Source organism: Vipera ursinii (genome assembly GCF_947247035.1).
Source record: "Vipera ursinii genome assembly, chromosome: 2".
Lineage (NCBI taxonomy): Eukaryota > Metazoa > Chordata > Lepidosauria > Squamata > Viperidae > Vipera > Vipera ursinii.
The window spans coordinates 122,918,579-122,944,849 of NC_139513.1; the positions used below are offsets into that span (position 1 = coordinate 122,918,579).

The window sequence follows — 26,271 nt, forward strand, 5'->3', positions numbered from 1 at the left end:
AACACCTGCTGCCGGCATCAAGCTCCCTTCGTCCAGTGCGCTCCCACAGGGAGGGTCTTCTCAGGGTGCCACCGGTAAGAGATTGCCGGCGGACAACACCCAGGGATAGGGCCTTCTCAGTCGGTGCGCCTGCCCTTTGGAACCAGCTGCCAGTGGAGCTGAGGACTGCCCCTGACCTCTGTTCGTTCCACCGGGACCTGAAGACCTGGCTCTTCGAGCTCTCTGGCCCAGGCTGAGAATTTTAATTTTAGTTTTAATTTTAATTTTAACTGGGGTTTTACTTATGCAGGGACGAATATAATTTTTTTAATCTGTTTTTAACTTTTGTATCTTTGTTTTTAATTACCCTGTAAACCGCCCTGAGTCCTTCGGGAAAGGGCGGTATATAAATGTAATAAAATAAATAAATAAATAAATATCACATGGGCATCTACCCTAATTTCACAGATGTTCTGCCAGTGATGAAACCTGACTTCTAACCAAAACAGAGCAACCTCTGTTTTGACACTTAGCATCTGTGAAAAAGTTGACTTTCAGAACTGATTGCATTGACCTCTGTTTATTAATATGCAATTCTGTAAAGTGCTATATGGTTACTTAAGGCCATATATCACCAATACGTTAATAAGATTAACATTAGATTTCAAGCTGGAAAAGGACGTTGTGTTTAAGTAAACTTGGCCTTTGCAAAAGTTATTTATTTCAATAATCCTGCATAATAGGACAGATATTCTGGGAAACAGTCCAGGACAAATGAGGTCCTTTCTGTGGGAGATGGTCCAGATAAAATGAATTACTTTTTCTAATTGCTTTTTTTCCCCACAAAAAGATCGTGTTGGATCTTGTAGGGAAAAGTTTTATAAGGTTCTGTGTGCTGCAAATGTTACAATCCTAGATCTGGGAATAAGAAGGTAGCCAAAAAATGATTGCATAATCCCAGGACACTGCAACCGTGATAAATATGAACCAGTTTGTCAAGCATCCAAATTGTGATCACGTGACTGTGGGGATGCCGCAAAGGTCACAAGTGTCAAAAATGGTCATGTCACTTTTTTCAGTGCTGTTGTAACTTTGAACGATCACTAAATGAACTGTTGTAAATTGAGGATTACCTGTATATGCCAGGAATCAAGCACACCACATGTGTAAAGTAGCTGCAGAGATGAGATCTCTATTCAGTTGTGGGTGTGTTCTCTTTTGACCATTTCTTAGCCACTTCTTATTCCAGAGTTTCCAGCTTTCCTAGAGTTTGAAGCCTGTCAACATAATTCCTTTGCTGTTGATACAACCAGCCGCCACTGCTCTTGTCCTGCATTAGCCATACCAGTAAGTCCCCAAATAGAGACTTGCTGATTAAGTTTCTTCACTACCTCAGAGGATTCGCTACTTTAGAGAGAATCTGAATATGACAATTAGAAATGAAATTATGGAACGGAATCTGTTAGATGCTTGCTCTCAAGTCTCCTGTCCTCTCCTCAGGGTCAGCTACGTCGGTGCAGTCTCAGCCTGCGAGTATTGATGCTGCTCTACACATTGCCAGAAACCGATTCCACCCTCTCAAGCCCCAATACAATCTGGACTGGGAAAGCAAACCCAAAGTGGTTCCACCTGCACGTTCTCCCTGTGCAGAACGGCTACTTCGTAGACAGGTAAGCTGGGCTAGCGAGGTGGTCCTCTCATTGGTTTTCATTCAACATGCAAGCCACAGGCTTAATCTGATGTGGTTGCAAAATTATATAAGAAGCAGAAAAAAATTAGAAAGGTTGAAATAATGTGTCCAGGCTCCACTCTCTCCACTCTCTCTGAACATACATCTAGCGGGACCATAGTAACTGTGTTGGCCAATGTGGGCTATCCAAGTCACATGTATGACTTCATGAAAAAAGCATTAATATCTGGCAAGAAGTGATATCTTTATCCTGATCCAGTCCTTGTTCTTGAGTCTTGCTGGCAGACTACACCCAAATTTACTCAAATGGTGTTTCCGTCTGCTGACTACTTCTAGTTCCCTCTTTTGATTTCCCCCAGCTATGTAGTTGTGCCTCTTATAGATCATCTACCTGCATAACTGCATCAATTTATCACAGTATTATTTTTAAGAAATTTATTTCATCCATGTGTGTTCAGTATTCTTTACATTGAATGAATTTTTAAGCTTCGTTGGCCCACGCATTTTATTCTGCCAGCTTTTCAGCTTGACAGTGGAACTCTCTTGAAAATTCTACAATTTTTATCTATGTGGTTTTTTTTTAATTTGCCGAAAAGTTAAAGCTTAGATCTTTTGCATTTAGGACTGAAAAACTGTAATCTTAAATGCAAAAGATCACTCTTCATTTTCTCCAAATAGCATATTATACAAATTTAAGATTACTTCAGAATTCAGTTTATTTAAAACCATTATTTCCTTTCCCTGCTAACTAAATAAAGTGCAATTTTTTCCAAGGCAAACTGTTTACATTAATATGGAGTATTAAAGTGGTAAGCTAAATTCCTAAAGTCTATTAGATCAATGCTGGGCTAGTCCAGGGTATATTAACAAATAATCAGATTGTTTTCATGGCTCCAGCTCCTGAATGTGCTTCTTGTTGTTAAAAAGCTAACAGTCCAAACCTTTTTAATCAGCACCCCAAAGATAATAAGTCTCATTAGCTGCCTATTTGGCCATTATAATTAGCAGCCAAAGACTTAATGTTACTAAGCATCAAGCCTCCATTGTGTGTAAGGCTAATTTTCACAAAGTATTTCAGGGCAGAATTGACCAAGAGTTGATGCTACAAATAGTGTAACATCTTGTCTATTCCTAAACTAGGAAGGCCATCTAACAGCCATGCAAAATCCATTCTCATTTCCCATTCACTGAGAAAAGTTTCAGCTTGTTCCAGGTACACATTGTAGTGTTGGGACCTTATTTTATACATACATACATGCATGCATGCATAATACATACAGTACATACATACATACATACATACATACATACATACATACATATCTACCCTATGTCAGGGTGGAAGAGTTGCAAGGAGGCATGGAAGTGATACAGTGATATGCCTGGAGGATGGGTGTACCAATTTATTAAGGTTTTTTTATACATTGTATATGCAGTGTATAAAATGGGTTACGATGGCTCAGCTGTTAAAGTTGCTGAGCTATCTGCCGGATAGCTGGCAACCCAGGCTTGAGACCAGAGCATCATGCGACAGAGTGAGCTCCCATTACTGCCCCAGCTTGTGGCCAAACCTAGCAGTTTGAAAGCATGCAAATGCAAGTAGATAAATGGGTACCACTTTGGTAGGAAGGTAACAGCATTCCGTGTGCCTCAGAAATGTCTTTGAACAACACTGGCTCCCTCAGCTAAGAAATGGAGATGAGCACTGCCACTTAGACTATGAGATGGCTGCAGGCAGTCCAGGATTGGCACATCTCTAATAAAGGGAGAACCAGGTTTAGGGGTCATACCCCATCAATAGGAGCCTCCCTCTGTCATTTTGGCCAGTTCATTTCTTCTGTGCACCTTTGTTTTAAACCAGGAGAGGGCAGTCCTGCCCTCAACATTGTGAAGCATCTGGCTGAGACCTGAGGGAGAAAGTTAATTTTATTTATAATTTTTATTTTATTTTATTTATAATATTTACTATGAATTCATTTCATGGCTGCTGTTTTATTCTTACTCTAACTGATTTTTTTTTTCCAAACCCAAGTTTTAAATACAGAACCTGACAGGTCACATAAATTTAAATGCTATTCTCAAGATAGAAAACTGGATTGCAAACAATAAAGGCATATTCATGTCAAAGACACACATCCCCAGATGCTTTCATTTAAATATGCATGTAGTCAAGCAACAGGCCTTTGAAATTGTGGTAAATCTTGTTCCTGAAATGAGTCTTCTCAATATGTCTCTTGACTATTTAATTGCTGATTTTAGTATTTCCGTTATTTGGCTTGCCATTTTTTGTAAATATCTTATTGTTTCACTTACTTCAAAGTACTTCAGTTAGGATAATTATACGTGAAGTATTGGTGATACAAAAAATAAAATAAAATAAAATAATAAAATAAAATTTCACATTTTTACTCTGTGTAATATTTCTTGCTCTCTTTTCTTCTTCTCTCTCTTCTTTCCTTCTCACTTCTTTGTTTCTTATTATTTCTTTGTTGAGCTGAATTTTATTTATTTTCTCTTTGGCTCATTCAATCTTGGTGGACTGATAGATTGTCACTACTTGCTTCTTTTGAGTTCTTGTAAGCTCCTTCTCTGTCATCTCACTTCCTTCTCTTCTGCGGACCTTTACTATTGCCTTTGATCTATCCAAACATCTTTGGATTGTGTATCTAAGGTTTAGTTTCAATATTAATTATTTCAATGAACTGTCTGATTTTACATCGTCTAGTGTTAAATGAGTTGTTCTTTTTGTTGTCCAAGATATTCTCAACAATATTTTCAAAATTCATTGTTTTCATTTAATCTTTCTAAAACAGCTGAAACAGCTATATGTTTCAACTGAAGACCATAGTTTTGATAATGTTGCGAGTGTGATGTCTCTGCATTTTTGCCTAAAACTGTTGTAGTCTCTTGCATATAAAAGGTCTTTATTTCTTCACTACAATCGTCACCCTTATGAATTTTTGGGACTAGAAAAGTACAATCTGTACTACTTCATTTTTTCCTCTGCATATTTGCATTGGTTGTAATGTCTGTTGACATAATCTTATTTTTTTAATATTGAACTGCAGACCAGGTTTTGTACTTTCTTATTTAATCTTCAACAAGAGATTCCATTAAACCTTCCTCATTTGTTTTTTCTGCCACCAATTTTAGTTCCAATTTGTATGTCTTCTAGTCCACTATGTACACATGTAAACATGTGCACACCCTCATAAACACACACACAAACGTATAATTGGAAGTTTTAAGAAATAAAGTAGAAAAGAAAAAGATATAAAGAAAGGTGTAAAGAAGTCACTTCCACACCAGTTATAAGTACCAATTACACTTTAATTTGTCTTTGTAAAGTTACCTCATAATTCTCTTCTTTCTATAATCTGTCCCACTGTTTCTCAATTTTAACAACTTTAAAATTTGTGGACTTCAATTCTGAGAATTGCTCAGCCAACATTCTGGGAGTTGAAGTTCACAAATCTCAAAGTTGTCAAGACTGAGAATCACTGATCCTATCTAATAATCAGAACTATAAATTGCAAACTCCTTTTTTTATTTTGTTTTGCTTTTCATGCAAAAAGTCTGTAAAGGATTTCCAGTCATCAATAATTTAGATATTGTCTTTTCTCTAATCTGACAAGTTAGCTTAGTCGGCAAGTTCTGTCATCTTTACCAACCATTCCTCCACTGTAGGTATTGGCAAGTATTTTCATCTTTGTACATACAATAATTTGCTGCAGTTATCATATATGAAAATTGTGTTCCATGACTTTTTTTCTAGCTGTTTATCCATCAGTCCCAGGAGGAAATGTTTTGATTTCAACTGAGCGTTCATTTTTTAAAATCCTCTGGTTCACTGTATATATTTGAGCCCAAACATTTTAGGTTTTTATACACATCTGCCCAGAGTTACCCTGTGGTAAGATAGGTGGCCGATACATTTAATAAATGAACATATGACAAATTTATTTCCCAATTCTGAACCAGGATATGTTCTATATTCCATTATAGCTATTGTTTGCATACCAATTCTTCATTGGGGCAGGTGAGCTAGCCCAGTATATCTTATTGTTTTAAGGGCCATCCACAATTTATTGGATTTTTTTTCATATATAGACTAAAAACTCTTTATATAATACAGGCAGCAAACTTAGATGTCTTTTTGCTTTTTCCATTGTCTTCTGTGCGTCAGCAGAGTGTTTTCCCTCCAAATCCAGTTTGTACATCAGGCAGTTTTTCTTTTATAGTTCCAGAATCTCCTGCCATTCAAATTCCCTTTCTTTTCTTGGTGCTGCCCTGACAATTAGTGATGGATTCCTTGGTGAAAGTCAATCTGCTGATTTTCAAGAACAGGAAAATCTTGCGTACGGAGTTGTTCCTTGCCAGTGCACTGCAAAAGTGTTTTTCTTCTAAGTGTCAGCCCAACACGGATATTCACACCTACTGCATCCTTCAACTTTAAAACTTCTCAAAATGCTAGGTACTAAACCCAATTGCAGACATGTTGAGTTCAAGTCCTTCTACCGTCCTAGCTCCAAAATTGACAAGGGGCAGATTTGCCAGGTTTAGCACTGTGAGAACTTGAGCCATCTCCCCTCTACAAGCAGTTCCAGTGGGAATCCAACCATCTCAATATCCTCCTGCAGGTCTAAAGACTCTCTTGTATTTACTTTGCTTTTCCGGGGGCAGACAGATTTACCTCTGTAAATATGACTTACAGTGGTAGAAACAAGAGCCTTCTAAGAATATTGACAAATCTTCTGTGAATATACTAAAACTCACCTTTATAGTAAATCTAATAAATGTTATTTATTTACCTTAACAGCAGTCTCCATGGACACATGAAAGTGCCATTTCAACAAATAAAAATATTATGCAGCATTTTTAGTTTCATAACACTGTAGCAACATGCTTTTATTTATCGGAATGCATAATCAAGCCCAAAATTGTTCTTTCTCTGTTAGCAATACAAATAAACATGTAAAAGCTTTAATTAAAAACACTGATTTTTTTTAAAAAAAAATCAACAACAACCCCCTACCCTTATTAATGTATTTCCATCTTCTTCTATGAACTGGACCCTGTTGTATAAAAGCTTTCCTAGGGCTGATTTCGTGCCTTGAAAAAACAAGAATTATCGGGGCAAGCTCTACTATGCTAGGCAAACCTATTGTAATATGCTACAGTGAGCACTGATTTGCATGTTTTATTCAGCATCAATGCAACTTAAGCTCCTGAATGCCTAAAAGAGGCATTCCCAAGAGTAAAACAACTGCTTAGGTTGTGTTCATAATCAGGTGTTCCCTAAGGTCTTCTGCAGGGACCTCTTGGCTTTGAGCCATATATGCCATATAGATTATTCTGAAGGCTGTTCTATCACAGTTCTTTTGTGAGCATAAGGGAAAGGGAATTTTAGGCTGAGCACATCTAAAAAATAGCAAGAGTTCCCAACTAATCCCAAAGCAGAATGTCATGAATTAGAGAGTGTACGACCTAAACCTCATGTGCAAAATAGATAATGTGACTGCAGGGCATTATGAGAGCAGCTGGTAAAGAAACCTTGAAAGCAGAGCTTGCTGGAGTTGTCAATCCATCACACACAAAAGCTAAAATCCAGTTGTCATCTTTAATATGCCATTTATATCTTGCACCTTGCCTGCACTAATACTTCTTCTATGTGTTTCTTCCCATCTGATTCTTTGATAACCCCCACCCCCACCCGTCCCCGGCACAGATGGCAATACGGAATGACTCTTCGGATACTCCTAGTTCAGAAAGCAGAGAGAACCTCCACGCTGAGGTGAGTGAGCTCTCTGATTCCAATTTGTCAGCCCCATCAACCGAGGACCTTTCTATCACTTTGACATCCTCGGGAGCAAGAGAGCCTGCCAGCTGGGTCCGATCAAGTGTTCACACTCAGCAACATTCCCATAATCAATATAACATCTCCAAGCATGTTCCAGATTTGTGTGCCTGTACAGACTCTCTTCAAGAACTACCTGGGGATCCAATGGACCAAGAAGTATCAGAAATAAACAGCTGTTTTACTTCTGGAACTTGTTCAGCCATGAGTGCCTCATCAGTGGTCCAGCCTGAGACCCCTAAGAGAAATGTAGGCAACAGTGGCAATGTTCCTTTGAAGGACCTGAAGAAATGCTACAGTGTAGATACACAAGGTCTTCTTAAAAAACCATCATCATGGTTAGATGATCAAAGGAGACATTCCATAGAAATTTGTTCCATGGAAAACAGCCCCCAGCATCATTCCACATCTAGTTCTTCTGGCTTCATCAGTCAGGTCTTCAGTGAAATGGAAGGCTTGCAAGGGACACGGCCAAAGAAAAAAATGAGTCCCCCGTGTATATCCATAGACCCTCCTGAGGAACAGAGGTTGCTACTAAGGAGGTCTTGCACTGCATCCCCCTCCAGTGCAGATGTTTGCTTGAGAAGACGTGCTCCATCTTGGGACTCGAAGGACTCTGTGGATGCAGGGGACTCCACCCTCCCAGACAGTCTGTCAGTAACTCCGACTCCAAAGAAAGACTTGTTGACGCTCCCTAGTTTTTCCTTTGATCAACCAGATGTCGACCCTTGAAATGGTTTCTTTTCTGTTACTGGTGCCAAAAGTTTTTTTTCCCCCTCCCTCGTGTAATAAATTAAACCTCTCTATTCTAAAATGGCACTGATTTTTTAAATATCCAAAGTTTAAAAAAGAGCTAGCTGGTAGAAGAATGGTTAAGCTATATCACGCTTACTTAAGCATAAGTTCTGCTTGGGTAAAAGCAATACATTGTTCAGAGTCTATATGTATAGTCTATTTTATTAAATTAATTGAACCTAGTATGGCAGTATGTAGTACATTTTGTGGCTTAAAAACCTGATTTATTTTCTCTTGTTTTATGTACCTCAGAATATTCCTGAGACTATGTTGGTCTTTTTTTTAAAAAAAATGAATATTTTAAACTTTAAAATTACATTTTAACCCTCCCTCTTTTTTTCTTTATTCTTTCTTTTGTTTTCTTTTGCAAAGCACAAGATGTAGCCATTAGTGCATTACAGAGAACATGTGCCCCTTAATAGACCATAAATAAGAATTGTTGCAATTATAATGCCTTTCATGTACTGAACCATCCACTATTTTCTGCAGAGATTAGCCATATCTGTTTCCAAATTGGATTTTATCACAGTGCAAAGCAAAAGGAAATACAGAAATTAAACAATGAACAGTCTATAGAGAGACAGATTTGCAAAAATGTCGATTACGCTGAGAATTCAACTGCCTTCCACTAATATACAAACATATATTTTGTTATGGCTTTCCATAATCTCCAAAATCTTAAGGAGCGGGAATTCTTAGGATGAGAAACATTCTCTGGTCCCACTGCCCAAATCTGGTAGGTTGGAAAAGAAGGGGAAAAAATGATACTCCAGCTATTTCCTACCCCTAAAAGTCTTTGTTTCACTCTCTCTTTCGGTGGAAGAACCTAACTTGAGGGTCAAGAACAGCTGCTTACAAATCCATCTCAATTGGAACATTTCACGCCCATGTATCCAAGGAGAGTGGACACTTCCTTACTTTTGAGCAACTTCGGTCCTTAACATTTGTGTTTATCTTTATGCAGTGCAACCATTGCGCTATGGGAAAGCATATGCTCCCCTGAAACTCAATCTCTGTAGTGGCAGATGTACACTGTCTGACAACAGGAATACATCCTTTGACTTGTGATATGTAGTATAAATGTGTACATTCTGTTTGTTTCAATGGCACCTGCGGCTAAGAAGATCAGCAACATACACGTGAAAATGAGTGGATCATATGGATGGAAATCAAATTTGCCACAGATACAGCAGGTGAAGTTTTCTACTGTTTATTCACATCCCTACAGATATGAGATATGCTAAATATGTCAGTCTACTGTTAAAGACACAATATGGATCAATGAAATGGTATGTGTATCCTGATCAATGGGTAGCTCAGCTGCTCTAATTCCCAATAGAGAGGCTGAGAATACTGTTGTCATTCAGTGTGTCCTATTGGCGCCTCATAAAGGAATCCTCTAAGGTATGTGCTGAGGATAGCTTCACATTCTGCAGTAGGAGAATTATGTGAAGGAACTTTAAGTTACATTAACTTCTAATCAATCAAGTGTAGAGGCAGCCCAGAGTGATTTCATTAATGGGCAATTTAATGATCAGACACCTAGAATGATTACTTCTTCTCCTCTTCCTCCTCACCGCCATCTTCGTCATCATCAAACAAATTGTAGAAATTAAATTAAAAATTAAAGTTTTTTTCCCCTACAGGGGGCATCATATAGCCAAAGAGGACTGGCAGTTACAAAATGGGATGTTTTTTTTTTACTTAAACTGATGCTGATTTGCAATATTGCAATCCACTCACACATTCTTTTTCTACTGACCTTGCTTAAGAGAGAGAGAGACTCCAACTGTATTTTGATATTGAAATAATTATGAAAGAAAAATCCTAGAAAGGTTCGGTTTTTTTTCTTTTTCCCACTTAAGAGATTTAAGAGAGAGAGACAGATGGGGAGATGGGTTCTGCTGTCTTTTTACCACTTATAAACCCACATGCAAACTTGATAAGGAATGGCTTCCAAGCAAGTCAGTTCCAGCTGGCATTAACCTCACTCGGCTTTAACTATTAACCATGCCTAGTCCTAGACATTTTTCTCCATTTTAGTGGAATGCCAGGATTCAGTTTTCAGTGCCAGAGCTTAACCTTGGAATAGAAGAAGAACAAATAGATTAAAAATGCCCCAAGCATTTCCTTTCTTCTAATTCTAAATAAGCAGCAGAAATTCCCCATTGGTATAAGGCTTTTCAAGTCACAAGCCTTTCTTTCTAGAGTGCTATGATCCACAGCCTTATTTTTCAAAAAAATAAAGAAGCTCTTACTAGAAGGTCTAATTAGAACTCTGTGAATATCTTACATTCTTACAGTCGTCTCCAGCTATCTGTTGTACTGATCTAACTTGGCAAATATAAGAGTTAGTTAGTTTTTGAACATATCTTTGATTTCTTGTGTCCAAGAAAAAGCATGATTCTTCAAATAAATCAGTATTGTACATATACAAGGATCCTCAGATCTGTGCTGGCACAATTTGGGGAGCCTTTTCAGAGTCCAAATGTGAACTTGTCAGTATTGATGTGACCAAGTTGCTCTTTTCTATGGATCACATTATCCCTTTATTCATCCTTAAAAAGAATAGTAGGATAAAATGACTTTGCTTTTCAAGCCACATGAATGTTTGCTAAAATTATTGATTTCAGCTTAATCTGTCTGTTAACTGTATTTACCACTGCAGTCTTAATAAATGTTTTAAACCCAGTTAGTAGATATTCTAGGTCATGCATTCATATAGACCACGTTTTGTTAAACATAGAAACTAAATCAGACATAAATAATGACTGAAAACAATCCCTAATCATATTTTAAAACCCAGTTTGAATATGAGGGTATAATCTTAAACACTGAAACATGTCTCATTATGATTCTAAAATCAACTCACAATGGACACTTTCCTAAAAACACATTCCAAATTAATTTTGACAACTGGTAAATGTTTAAATCACTCTGAAGTACAGGGGCATTGTGTATCAAAGTCTTCATTTTTTTCATTTAATGCTCCATACCAATAGACTCTTACTACCCTGCTTGTGGAAGATTATAAATATACAAATGCTGTCATTATTCCAGTCCATTGAGCAGGAAATGAAATCTAACCAGGTCACCAACTAAATTAGACTACTCTTCTTGAACCTATTAATCATTTTAATATATAGGCAATTAGTGCAATTCTTACAAAACCCTTGCAATCTTCTCTTGTAAAAGGTAGGGAAAAGCACAATATGATGATCAAAATGATTTTGATCCTTTGTTTTTGGCTTAATTACTTGGTTTCTATACATCAAATGCGGATAATCAACCTCATGTATAGTGAAGGAATTGTGTCCCCTTGTTTTGTCACTCCCCCTCATGTAACCATGCTCCTCTGAACATCCAATCATTCATCCATCATGTTTATCCCCAGGTCTGTATACACACAGCATCCAGTTTGGCTTTCCCATATATGGAACTTAGATCAATTTGACACGTGAAGGCAATAAAGTTAATGAGACAGAGCAATGCAGAAGCATCAGAATTAGGCAATATGATCCTGTTCAGGTGGAATGGGACAACTCACCACAGGCAACTCGCCGTGGCCAACTCGCTGCAGGACAACTCACCGCAGGACAATTCAACAAATGCAAAAGATAAATTAATTTGAACAGAAGTGTGGCCAATGATAATAAAATAAAGTAGAAAAGAGTACAGAGAAGAGCAACAAAAATGATTAGGGGACTGGAGGCTAAAACATATGAGGAACGGTTGCTGGAATTGGGCATGTCTAGTCTAATGAAGAGAAGGGCGAGGGGGTGACATGATAGCAGTGTTCCAATATCTCAGGGGCTGCCACAAAGAAGAGGGAGTCAAGCTATTCTCCAAAGCACCTGAAGGCAGGACAAGAAGCAAAGGATGGAAACTAACCAAAGAGAGGAGCAACCTAAAACTAAGGAGAAATTTCCTGACAGTTAGAACAATTAATCAGTGAAACAACCTGCCTCCAGAAGCTGTGAATGCTCCAACACTGGAAGTTTTTAAGAAGAGACTGGACAACCATTTGTCTGAAATGGTATGGGGTTTCCTGCCTGAAGAGGGGGTTGGACTAGATCAGGGCTTTTCAACCAGTGGTACGGGTACCACCTGAGGTACATTGGCACCTAGCAGGTGGTACGCAACCATCCTAGAAAAGTGGTAGAGGGGGAGGGAAATGAGCTGAACTGGTGGCAGCACCGCACAAGCCTGAGCGAGAGACGGCTGGAGCTGCAGGGCTGTCAGGGCTCAGCGGAAGCAGCAGGATCAGTGCCAGACTCCAGCTGGAGCTTGGAGCTGATCCTGGTGCTTCTGCTGAGCCCAGAAGAAGCGCCGATCAGCTGGAATGTTGCAGCATCTCCAGGGTCTTGGGATTTACATTCAGACACTTGGCAACTGATTCATATTTATGACGGTCACAGTGTCCCAGGGTCATGTGAAGTGATCAAAACCTGCTGTAACCACCCAGCAGAGGGGGTGGAATAAAAACCAACCCCACCCCACCCCTGCTGCCAATCCTCAACAGTAATGCTCACAAGAATGAAAACCTCGGATAGGAGGAAGAGCGCCGCCGGGCGGGCAGGCAGGTTCTCTTGCCTGGCTGTGGCTTGGGGGGGGGGCAATTTTTTCATTGCCATTGTAACTTCAAACAGTCACTAAGCGAATTGTTATAAGCCGAGGACTACCTGTACTTCATCACTTTTTTCCTCTCTTTTTTTTGGTCAAGTTTTTGACATCTTGCTAGGCGACTGGTGGTACTCGGATGTTGCCATATCCTAAAAGTGGTACAGTGGGTGAAAACGTTGAAAAGCCCTGGACTAGATGACCCCCAATTATTACTATTACAATTATTATTATTATTATTATTATTATTATTATTATTATTATTATTATTATTATTATTATTGACTATTATATAGTCAATTCAGAAATGCAAGAATTATGACAGTTTTGACAAAAATATGGTCACCAATAGTAAAAGTAACTAAATGAAACAATTAATACAGTATTGAATAGTCCCACAATGAGTTGGCCATGGCGAGTTGTCCTAGACCCCTGTTCTAGGCCTTTTGCATAGTAACAAATATCTGAATCAGCTCTTCTGCTAACAGCCTAATTTGCTAAGGCAACCAAATGGACGGCAGTAACTACAGTGGTTAAAATGTGCACTAGTTGTCTACTATGAAATCTATTCTGCCCAACACCTTCAGTATCTAATCTCTGGGTAAGGTAAAGTGCAATATGTTAGGAAGAAACTAAAGTGCAAAATGTAGCCTGCATTGAAATGAAAGGAACTAACACCACCCAAATTAAAAAGAATTAAAATTAGTATATTTTCAGTACTTGGGAAGCATTGTTGGAATGTCAATCAAACTAAGGAGTTGCTTCATGGAATTATATTCAATAAAGACCAATCAATACAACTTACTGTAAGCTAATGCATTCAGGAAAATAAAGCATGCATACTTTGTGATACAAATATTTTCTACTTGCCCTTTTGAAAAATCCAGTTGAAGTACTACAGTGTGTGCAATAATCTTCATGGAATTTTTAAACATTAACTTTTTTATAAAAAGCAAAACACAATGGTTCTGAAGAGATATGTGTCAGTTCTGTAGAATGGTTCTGTTCAAAGTTTTTTGTAATTTTTTTTAGAAATCGCTAAAGCAGTGTCTATTCCTGCCAAGCATCTTAGTAATAGAAGTGAACTGAAGTCTTGCCTTTTAATATGAAGACTTAGGAGCAAAATTGGTTCTATGTTAAGGCTTTGATTTGGGGTTTTTCCTGCTTTCCCAAATGTAAACTAAAACTTTTTGCCCAGTTCTAAACACATTTCAAGGTGGTAGGGTAGATAACTAGTTGCTTGCAGATGTAATCCTTAAGTCCCCTACTCCTGGTCAGTTGTCTCTTTGTGGAAGAGATTTTTCCAAAGGAAAATGGCTGAGGCCAGGCTGGGGGAAAAGAAAAAGATTGGCCAGTATCTCCAGTCAGAAGTGTCTTGCCCCCGTTGACCTGAATGGAATTCTGGAATTCATGTAGCTGTGTGTTACTCTGTCTTTGATCATGATAAGCCGTACTATAAACTTCAGTTTGTCAATGTGATTTAAAAAGTAAGCTACAAACTTAACATACACTTTCTATGACTTGAGTGAGATGTCTGTTCTATACTGTATAGCTCTAAATAATTGATCCCAGTTGCATTGTGTAGCTTTATGCACATACTTAGTACATATATGCTAAAGTAAGAATGAGGAAGGCAAGTAGGAAAAGAGCTCTACAGATGTGACTGGTTTAAGGTCCGAACTCTGCTAATATTAATAAATTAGTATATTGGAAAACTTGATTACAGGAAAAAAAGCAGCCGAATGAATAATCTTAAAAGAGATATTACAGCTTTTATTATTGTTATTGAAAGGAATATTTTGTTATGCTAACAGCTTTGGTAATAGGCTAATTTATGAATGTATAAGACACTGACTTTTGGATTTAAAAGTCCATTTTTAATCAGATAAAAAAATCTTAAATAAATCAACAGCCCTACTGAGATGTAATGTATGCTACAAATAAGTAGGCTAACTCTATGTTGTAATCATTATAGAAGAAGAAAAAACTTTTGCGATTTGATTATCATTTACATGAATATGATATATATTTTGTTCATTAAGACTTTGGTGCATCTGAGTGTGTTTAGAACTGGATTTCTCTCTAGCTCTCCCTAATGCTGCAGCTCTACATTATTTTTTAAAATGCATTAATCAAAAATTATTTCTGTTCCTAATCCCCCATGGCAAGTTCTATCCAGTTTTTTTCAAAGCACACCGGCACTTTAATACTATGACTTAGTGTCTGCTGGTAAGAAGAGACAATTCTGTTTTTGCCAGGTTATAGTAATTTATGAGAGTAAAGATTTGCTACCACATCAAAGGGAAAAAAGACAATGTAAATTCCATATTTGCAAACATTGCACATAGTATTTCTATGACTTTTAGAGAGATAACAGGTTATTTAAACTGTAGATAATTTGGAAGAACAAAAACAATCCATACTTTTTTTGGCTTCTGTAGAATGTACTCAACTGAAAAAGAAAAGTTTTATGGGCTAACAATGCCCCCTTCTTCCCTTCTGTGCCCCCTGACTATAATAACCCGTGTAGAATCTTTCACAAAAATTTCTAGAGTAGCCACAGTACCAATGTCCATAAACAATCTAGTAACTATTTTAGAACTTTGTATTTAATAATCAACTTATTGTTATATCAGGTACAGAGACTGAAAACTGGGTATGTGGTCAGGGCAACAAAAGGTGAAATGAATGGGGAGTATTAGATTAAAATGTCTTTTTTAACAAGTGTAAATCTTTACATATGACAAAGACAAATGTGTACTATTAAAAGATTTTGAAAGTAAAAGATATGCAGCTTTGTTATTTTATTCCTAACATCTCTATCTTTTTAACTATGTATCTAACAGAACAGGTGTCCAGAACATTTATTATTTATTAAAGATTTCCTTAATTCATTGGGAATATAATTCCACAAAATTTCCAGCTTCCAGGGCTATTAGCTATAGTTGGTATAAATTCCAAGAGGGATCCTTTCTAAATATTTGGCTTGATTTATATCATTCTACAAATTATAAATAATGTATGGGAACATAGACATTCACTTCACAAAGCTTCAACTCAGAAAGATTTGCATACCACTCAAAAGGAATTCTCATGACATGTAGGAACATATCAAGTATTCAATGCATAAACTGCTCTAGATAGACAAAACAGTTTAGTTCCTGTCATCCCCAATAAGAAATTATACTAGGATAATAAGTAGAAACAAAGCCTTCTGTTCCTCATACTTGATTGTCCAATTTAGTTTGATGTCTACCACAGTAGTGAAATGGCTCCACCGGGGATTTTTAGATTACCCTACCTTTCCTTGTTTTCTTAAGACACTGGTGGGAAAACCTCTTTGCATCCAGATAGTGTTGAACAGCCACTCCCAGCATCCTTTAGTAGGCTCGTTTGGGCTGCTGGGAGTTGCAAAATAGCGAAATATGGAGAGCCAGCAGTTTCTCAGACTTGAGCTGAGTCGAGTGACTGAATCTCTGGAGAGGAGATAATAGCCATGATTGTCTGTATCCATTGGTTCAAATCAAGCTGAATCCTGTTTGCTCTACCCCAGAGCAGTTGGCAAACAGGGTTCTGCTCTTCATTCTTGCTTTTAAGCAAATCATTCATCATTGCTCATTTAGTTATGCAGCAAGAAAGCACATCTCAAAACTGCTACCTGTTCAGCACAGGTATTCTGTAATTTTATTATTCTGTAGAAGTGAATATGATTTGAGTACTGTTTGCTCTTACTTTTGTACCAGATGGGGAAAAATATCACTGTTACAGTATTTACCCAAATAAAAAAAACATTTTTTCCAAATAATTTTTGTTAAAATAGAAAATTTCCACAACAGTAGCATTTCCCAATTCCACTCTGAAAAGCAACTACAATTGATTTCACTCCTGCTGACCTCAAAACTTACAGAAGACCCAGAAAAGGGCTGAGTCAACAGACCTTTTCTTTCCCTCCAGCTAATTGGAGCGTGCAAAGAAAAGCCTCTCTCAAGACCTGAACAACTACTAGTTGTAGAGTTTGTTAAAAAAAATCATTTCGCTTCACTCTACACAGAAATGAAATAAATTGCTATGCCCTCTAGTCTTTGTGTTTGTCAGCACATGTACTTTCCAGTGCTGACAGACAGCTATGAAGGGAAGCTATTTGATGGAAGGTCAGTTAAACATATAAACAAATGCACTGAAATAATCTAATGACACCATGCCGGTCTTGCTACCCATTCCTCAATTACACTTAAAACCTCTTGTAAGTTAAGAGAATGAACAAATACCATGCTGGTAATTCAACAGCCAGATGCTTTTCATAGTAGCCACAATTATGATTGCACGTTGAGATGGTGGCTCAGTTGGGGAACTGGAGAAAACGATTTCTAAAAACATAGAAAGAGATGTTCTAGAAAGAATATATTTAGGGATGGGGCAGGGGAGAGTAATGGCTGGCTTAGCCAGGAACCAGGAAATGGGATGAAGCAAGAGTTCCCAACTATGGGAAATTGCCCCGAAAGTTCTACAGATGCACAGCGATCCAAAGGAAAATAACAGCTTTGTTGTGGTTTCAACCAAACCAGATCAGAGCCAGAAAACAGATGAATCTGTTTTTAATTAATCAGGTTTAGTGCCAAACAGTGTGAAAGATTCTTGGGTTTGTTGACAGTATGATAGAGGCAAACAAAGAAGGGGCTTTTTTGGCTTTTGTTTTGCGTGTGTGGACTATCTGAAATTCATGGAGCAAAGAAAATGTTCCCCAAAGCCATAGCAAACAGAATGAACAGTTAGTATAACTGCATTGTGCTACTTTCTGAGGTAGAATTAATTTGACAGAAATTGTACACCACCTCAGTATGAACAACTCCAGATGGGTATATGAACAATCCAACAAATGAATATCATCATACATAAAAATAAACTTTGTTTAATATCGTTATAAAAGAAAAACAATCACAAACCACAACAAAAAAAACAGTATGCCAGTAACATCCTAGGGCTCCCGAGCTCTCTAAAATAAAACTGTTTTGAGGCGGTCCTGAATTAACTCGAAGCTGATTATGCCTCCAGGGGGAATGTTTTCCATAAACTAGGAGAGACCACTAAGAAGGCCTATCTCCTGGTCTAAGACTTCTTGATCTCCTGACCGGAGAGAAGAAATCTGAAACATGTCCTTCTTTGATGCTGGTGGGTAGAATCAAGCTTGGCAAAAGGCTCCTTAATATCCTGGCCTATCTCCAGGGGTAGGCAACCTTGGCTCTTTTATGACTCATGGACTTCAACTCCCAGCCAGCCAGAATTCTGGGAGTTGAAGTCCACGAGTCATAAAAGAGCCAAGGTTGCCTACCCCTGTGCTAACCGGTTCCATCTTGTGGGATGTAAATCAGGGAACATCTTGCCAAGCCTGAGAAGGGCTGGTGTCAGGTTTCCTCTCTCTCTCACTAAGAGAGTTCCATCTGACAGGACCAGGTGGCAAGCCTTTTCTGCTGTAGTGCCGATCCTCTGGCACATACCCCCTCCCCCCCCGAGGTAAGATGAGCCCCGAGTCTACTAACTTCAAAATCTTTCAAAGCATGATTTTTTTCAGCAGGCTTGGGGACCTCATGGAAATAAGAAATACATGAAATGGTTCTATTGTGTGTAGGATTCTGGTCCGTTTCATTTGAGCTTGTTTCTCTGGATTCCAACCAGCTTCCAGACTACATACATCACGTAGTCATTTCCAGGCTTGCAGTATAGATTCATTGAAGATGAATGATATACAAGGGCATTAAATACTTTTGGTTTCTTGGGCCTGTGACCCACTTTTGAAATCTGTTAGATTACTTACATTTATTCACTTGGCACAACTCCAGCAATTGTTCCACAATTGCCAAGAAAGAGCGCCACAATAATGTTGCATGTAAATACCTAATTTAGTACTCTATTATTCAGTAATGTGCTTTCACATAATGAAAATACTTTATGTAATCTTTATTCAAATAAATCTAGTTCTGTTCTTTCATTATTTACTGTTCTGCATTGCTAAGGCAATTTCCAGGAAACGGTAGTTCCTGTTTCACGAAGTTTTCATAAGTTCATACATAATTTTAATCTATATTCTTTTTTACAGTAAGACCAAATATTTTATAGTATATTTGCATCATAGACATTTGACTATTGCCTTAATGGAAAGCGGAACTTTCTTCCCAAGTCTTTTAAACTTGCGGGAGCCATGGATTTGGGTCAATCCAAGGTAAGTTCTGCTTCATCCCTGACTCAAAAGGTCTGCTATGCTGAACCCAGAACGATGTGGCCATGGCTAGCTTGTATGAGTAATTTGAAATGTCCTGGATATATTGCTTATGATGTCAATAAGCCCAATTTATACCCATAATCAAATGAAGTAAAAGAGGGCAACGTGTTATCATTCTTTGATGTCACCTGATCACGGACTAAGAAAGTACTGTGATGTCTTCTTGTTGAGGTCAATGGCTTAATAAATTATACATTTTCAAGAGGTCTTTTTTATAAACCCAAGGAATTCTAAAAGCTTAGAAGAATTTTAATATATTGTTACCCCTCCAATACTTTCTGAGGATTATGTCCCATTAAAAGGAAACATAATCATATTTGTGCATCTAATTTATCCAGGCTTTGTCAAATACAGAGAGCATAGCTATGGGGGCCTTCTGGGCTGCTTTTGCCATTTGTAGTTTAGGAGCTACAACAAATTAGCAGCAGGTTGTTTTGCTCACTGAAAGTAAAGGTAAAGTAAAGGTTCCCCCGCACATGCGTGCTAGTCGTTTCCAACTCCAGGGGCCGGTGCTCATCTCCGTTTCAAAGCCGAAGAGCCAGTGCTTCTCCGAGGACATTTCCGTGGTCATGTGGCCGGCATGACTAGACACCAAAGGCGCACGGAACGCTGTTACCTTCCCACCGTAGTGGTCCCTATTTTTCTACTTGCATTTTTACGTGCTTTTGAACTGCTAGGTTGGCAGAAGCTGGGACGAGTAACAGGCGCTCACTCTGCTACGTGGCACTCGGGATTCGACCCGCCAAACTGCCGACCTTCTGATCGACAAGTTCAGTGTCCTAACCCCCTGAGCCACCGCGTCCCTTAAAGTCACTGAAAGTAGCTCTCTCTTATTTGGAGGACCCTGTTCCTTTCTCAAAGGTAACAGTCTCTGTGGAAATGCCTCTCGTCACATCTCACTGGTTCAAAATTTAGTAAACTAACAGCCTCAACAAGGTGTTTTTATTTCACTCCTGCTTTTCTAACATTCAAGTACAGATAGTATATGGCTCTGTTCTGGCCATGTATCTTGATAAAATTTCAAGACATTACTAAGTGAGAAAAACACTTCCTGGTTTTATGCAAAAAAATAAAAATAAAACCCCACCTTATAGTCATCAGCAAACGCACATGGTTCACGAAAGGAGGACAGTGTTGTGGTCCTGTCTTTCTTGTATGTCTGCTGCCGCCGCGTAACTAGAGCCTGCCTGCTTCAAACTGGGAAAGCAACTGCCTGTGAGAACCCAGGCTGCATGCAACATCTGGAAATAGCATAGACAATGGAAAGCACACCTTGATCAGAGGGGTGGCCCCTTCATGCTAGGCTGAATGCAGCCATTGTATGGAATAAGCCTTCAAAGAAAGGGAAGCTTGATTCTCTATTGCCTTCTGCCTCTTCACAATGAGTGTGGCCTAAGGGCTCCCTTCACCATCCCACGGTCCTATTGGAGTGTAACATATGCTTATATGGTGTGACAGCACAAATCAGGCAATCTTAAGGGACCTTCCTACCCTCAGTTCCATTAGCTGGCTGACCGCTGGCCAAAATATTGCAATAATGTATAGCCACGTCTCCTTTCCCTCAGAGAATACAGGTTGCACTGCTGCCATCCAGAGGACTTCCCTATACAATAGTGAAAGAGGGGAAAGTATTCATTTCAGGGAAGTGGTAGAACTAACAATTCGGTTGGAATGGAAAAATACTGTTAATTTACATCACTTAATTCTGTGAGTTGCAAGTACAAATCCTGCATCCCTGTTCCCTTTCACTGTATCAGTGAATATAGAGTTTCTGCACATTCCTGACTCAGAATGCTGACTCCTTTGCAGTCCCAGATGGGTGTGATCCTTCTCCTACCTCTTCCTCTAATATAGATGAATAAATGAATGTGATTTGTACCATTTACAGTGTTGTGTTTTTCATAAGAGTTTAACCCAAAATAGAAGGATACTCCCTTGGTTGTTTTGCATACACCCTTCCAGAGCAATCAGTGGAAGGGGAATCTCAGAAGACAGGCACAGAATTTAAAAGATGGGAAAATGGATATTTCATCTTTCCATCCAGTTATTCTTTTTTCCTAGCTATGATTGGTCAGCCGGAGGGAGCATTGATTGGCTCAGGACAGTCAATAGCAAAGATGAAGACGTCAACTTCACATTGCTTCTGAGGAACTGAGAAGTGGAAATAATAATAATAATAATATAATAATAATATAATAATAATAATAATAATAATAATAATAATAATAATATAATAATAATAATAATAATAATAATAATAATAATAATAATAATAATAATAATTTTATTTATATACCGCCCTTCTCCCGAAGGACTCAGGGCGGTGAACAGAGCAGATATATAAAAAATACAAAAATACAAAAGTTAAAAAGAAATTAAACATATGCCCAACTAAAAACAGTGAATACATATATTAAAATGACGATAAAAAACCCAACCCATCCCCCATCAGGCCAGGCCAGCTTGTTCAAATAAGAGTGTCTTCAGATCGCGATGGAAGGAGCGAAGGTCGGGCGCCATCCGGAGCTCAACCGGCAACCGATTCCATAGCTCCGGGGCGCCCACAGAGAAGGACCTCCCCCTGGGGGCCACCAATCGACATTCTCTGATCGGTGGCACCCTGAGGAGGCCCTCTCTGTGGGAGCGCACAGGGCGGAGGGAAGTTGATGCCGGCAGCAGGTGCTCCCTAAGGTACTCCGGACCCATGCCATGTAAGGCCTTAAACACCATTACTAGTACCTTGAATCCGGAAGACAACTGGTAACCAATGCAGCTCACGGAGCAGAGGTGTAACATGGGAGTATCGGGAAATGCTGGTGGTGGTATAGAAGCAAAAAGTGAATGGATGAGAATTTTGGAAAAATTACCACATTTAGCACTCATATTGCAGATAAAGTAAAAAGGTGTCCTCTTGCAACATCCAAAGGAGAAGATACACATTAACACATGAGTAGGGATATTATCATGCATTGTACTAGTTCTTTCTCCATCCTCTGATCAGAATAAAGACATTTTTTTCTAGCATCCCAAGTAAAATCTAGAAGGCACCCAGGGCTCTGCTTGATAAACCATGTTGAGATTTTTAGAAAATCCAGAGTCCAATTCATGGCTTCTGAAAACACCCTTCCCCTGGTCCTCATATCCAATTTGCTTATAAAGTTGATGTTCTGCCATATCCTGGGTTTGTGTTTTTTTTTTCAAAAAAGAGAGGTTGTTCCCCCTCATTCCATTCATGTAATTAATTGACAAGATGCAGTAATTATTCATTTAAAGAGCAAAATGTATCTTTTCCTCTTCTCTGCTATTGGTCCTTTTCAGATTCATCTCCAGCCCATCTCTGGTGCCATCTGCTGGCTAATCACAGCTCTTTGGAGGAGTGAAGTGCTACACAAATGCAAAAAATAGGGGTTGTATTATTCTAATTGCAATCTTGTTGATGAGTGAGATGAATGTAATTATTGCTTGCACGTAAGCAGAACCTTTCATTTGGCATCTCCTTCCTCTTGCCTGAAAGAGGCAGCCACACAAATGCATTTCAATATATTCACTCTCAGCTTGCTGGAAAAACCTACCTAGAATCCTCTCCATTTCGTATACATCCGTACCTAGTTTGTTCACTTGTTTAAAAAAAAAACTCAGGCCTCTTCAGTTTTCATTTTGCGCTTTGCGCAAATCCTGTATTTGCACAAGACTTCTTGACTCCCAGATAATCCAAGCCTTTCAAGTGACGGGAGCACGAGAAGCAGACCAATTTCTAGCTGCACTGGAGGGGATCGAGATCACTGATTTAATAACTTAGAAGCTCTTCTGCTATTAATCCCAGACAATGCAAACTATAGGTCACAGGTGGGGTGGGAAATGTACTTTCAGAATTGCAAGATCGATCAGCCTGGCAAGGTAATCCAGACAGAAAGCATGCCCAGATGATCTAATTCTACTTTTTTGTAAGTTTACTTTACTTTAAAAGTCAGTTTCTCCCCATTGCCTTTACAGCCCAGAAAATATAGAGAGGGTTCATTCTGGGACATTTTGCTATGCCCCTATTCCTTCTGCAAGCTAAGCAGCCTAACTCCCTCAGAGCGTTGCTTTTTCCCCTGTCTCCCAAGGCCATTCCCACATACCGTTATTCTTTCAGAAGTGGACTGTCATTGCCCGCCTCCTAGGGCTAAGAGAGAGTGACTGGCCCAAAGTCACCTACCTAATTTTGTACCTAAAGTGAGATTACAACCCCCAGCCCCCCTCCCCCATGTTTCTAGCCTGATGCTTTAACTACTTCACCAAACTGTTGTATACTTGTGAGACATAACAATTCAATAGCACATATTTCCTCTCCACTGGTGAGACTGGAGTGATGGGAATGCGTAGGCTTGAAAACTGTTGGCCTCCTAACTTCACCAAGCTCATAAATGCATACTCCCTTAAGGATTCACCGAGAAGGTTAATGCTGACGTTGCCATTATAGTGTAGAGCAGCTGCTCCATCTGACAGAGATTGTATCCATTAATTAGCTTTTCAGGCAAGTCCCTAGATTAGATATATCATTAGATGTCAATGCACAAAACCCCCCATTAGCGTGACCAAGGGGCAAAAGATTCTGGGATTGGCCATCCCAAACACCTGAAGGGCATGATGTTGTCTACTCAGAAGTATCAGCAGTCATACTTTTTTCTCCTTCTCCTTCTCTCTTTCTTTTGTCTGAGGTTCAACAGGCAAGTGTTTCTCAGAAATATGTGCAGGCACACCCTGCTGAAATTAGAGTCTTGGCACTATTTTCTTGTTAGATTAGATACTTTAAATTAATACATTATCGAGTTTGATCGCTAACACAAGTTTTTACAACTGTAAACAAAGCTTATTACATTCATTCTAAACTACTATACTTAAAAAAGAATGCTAAAAACAATCTAAAAAGGAAAAAAAACCCTCAGATATCGCAAAAGTGAAGTAAACGACTAAAAGAAAGCAAAAAGAAAAAAACACACACACAAATACAAAAAAGGGAAAAATGCAATAAAACCAAAGTATTTTTCTGCAGGTTTCAAAATTTCACTAACATAACTATATAAATTTTCTGATTCACAGATTGAGCCTAGACCAGGGGTAGGCAACCTTGACTCTTTTATGATTCATGGACTTCAACTCCCAGAATTCCTGAGCCACCTAGCTCAGGAATTCTGTAAGTTGAAGTCCACGAGTCATAAAGGAGCCAAGGTTGCCTACTCCTGCCCTAGACCATTCAGAATCATATTGTCCTCTCCAACCTTGTCTACTTCCAAGATTTGTTGTAACTGACTGACTTCATACAGCAAACATTTAGACTGTGGGAAATATGTTTCCTTCCAGGAATGCATAATCATCTTTTTTTGCAACCACTCAAGCACAAGTTCTTCAAAAATAGATAGATTCCAAATGTTTTTAATATGATTCAGCAAGATATTGACATCTTTAAACTTCAACTTCCTCCCAAAGACCTATTTCGCCGTAGTAATAATATCTCATAAAAAAGGAACTACAAAGCTAGAACACAAATGCTAACATTCCTTCAAATGAATTACTTCTCCCATAGAAGAGAATCCTGAATAGATGTTACTAGAACAAGAAGGCACCCAATGAAATTGAATCCTGGAAGAATCGGATTAGGCTTTTGTTTAGTTCTTGATTTTTAGTCTAGTATTAATATTGGTGTTAATCTTTGCTCATCTGGCTGTCGATTGCTAGCGAAGAGGTGTTTGGGTCTTTGTGTTTCCTTTTTGGCTTTTTGAATAGCCCTTTTGAATGGCATATAGATGTTGTTTATCTCCATGTGCCTGTTGATGGCTATTCCAGGCTTTCAGGAAGTTTTGGACTTGGCTTGGTTTAGGATGCTCAGTTTCCCAGTCGAAACTATGGTTACGTCTGTCCACGTGTTATGAAATTAAGGAGCTTTCATTATGTCTTCTGACCGCTAGTTGGTGTTCAGGGATGGACTCTGCTAATTTTCTGCCTATTTCACTGGTTCACTAATGGATTTATGTATTGAAAAAAAAAACCAGGGGAAAAGTGAGTAGCCCAGGAAAATAAAGGAAATGGGTGCTACTAAGATTCAAACCAACAATGCTCTAGTAACTCAAGAAAAAGTTCTAACCATTATGCTACTTGAATACTACTGGTAATAGTAATTGCAGCAGAAGTCAGCTACTGAGATTTACAGAGCAAATCTAGGGAAATTCAATAAAGGATTTTTTTTTCTTACTTGCACTGCAGCAATGATGACAAGGGAATCAGGTGAGGAGTAGCAAATAAATGTGCAGAATTTCACCTAGAAAAGCATAAAAATGCAGCAAGCAAAACAACTTTAATAATAACCATCCTTGCCTCCTTCTAAATTTTTCAGTTGTACATACACTTTTTATATTTCAACCTTTTATTGTACACTCAGAATCCCTTCTGAAGACAAAGGACAGTTCAAAAATGTGAAAAATAAATAAATTGCACCTTGATTTGCCATAATCCAGAAAACTCATTGTGGAGCAGGAAAATATGGGTAGTAGCCATGTTTGCAATAAGCTGAGGGCAAGTAGAGAATGATGTTGCCCATACAGTGTTTGTGTGGCATGGATGTTCTTTAGATTCACAATCTGACATTGTGGAAATGTTCCTACAGCTGGAGTTCCTTCAAAAAATAAGCTTCTTGCTGAGTAATGGTTTGCAAGAAACAAGGGGGGAGTCAGAAGCCTCAGGCAGAATCCCTCCTAACAATTTATAGCATCTTCTAGAGTCAATCCAACCATCATTATGCTGACATATAATAATAATGAAAAGAGGTTTTATATTGCTGCAGTGATAGATGGAAGACATTAAGAGATGCTGTAAGTCGCTGGTGGGGAAATGTCTTCCCTTGCAAAATAGCTGACCAGATCAGAGACATCGGATGTTCTTGCTTTGACACCTTGTTTAAAGAGGCCTCTTCGCACGCAGCGCCAGAAAAAGAAGACCCCTGTCTGCAGATTTTATATCCAGACAGGAATACTTGTGCACCTGAGTTCACAGTTTTTCTTCAGCCCTTAAGTGTGG

At 38.6% G+C, this 26,271-nt stretch overlaps 1 protein-coding gene across 1 annotated transcript in view; it reads left to right on the forward strand.

Annotated features, from left to right (window-relative positions):
• Positions 1 to 8,427, forward strand: part of CACNA1G (calcium voltage-gated channel subunit alpha1 G) — a gene marked incomplete at its 5' end in the record, with an annotated part of 425,627 nt that extends 417,200 nt beyond the window's left edge. The window contains 2 exons of the mRNA XM_083353918.1: positions 1,480 to 1,649; positions 7,398 to 8,427. Of these exons, the coding sequence (XP_083210044.1) occupies positions 1,480 to 1,649; positions 7,398 to 8,258 (1,031 nt within the window). The 3' untranslated portion in view covers positions 8,259 to 8,427. The remainder of the gene's footprint in view (positions 1 to 1,479; positions 1,650 to 7,397) is intronic.
• Between the last annotated feature and the right edge of the window lie 17,844 nt (positions 8,428 to 26,271).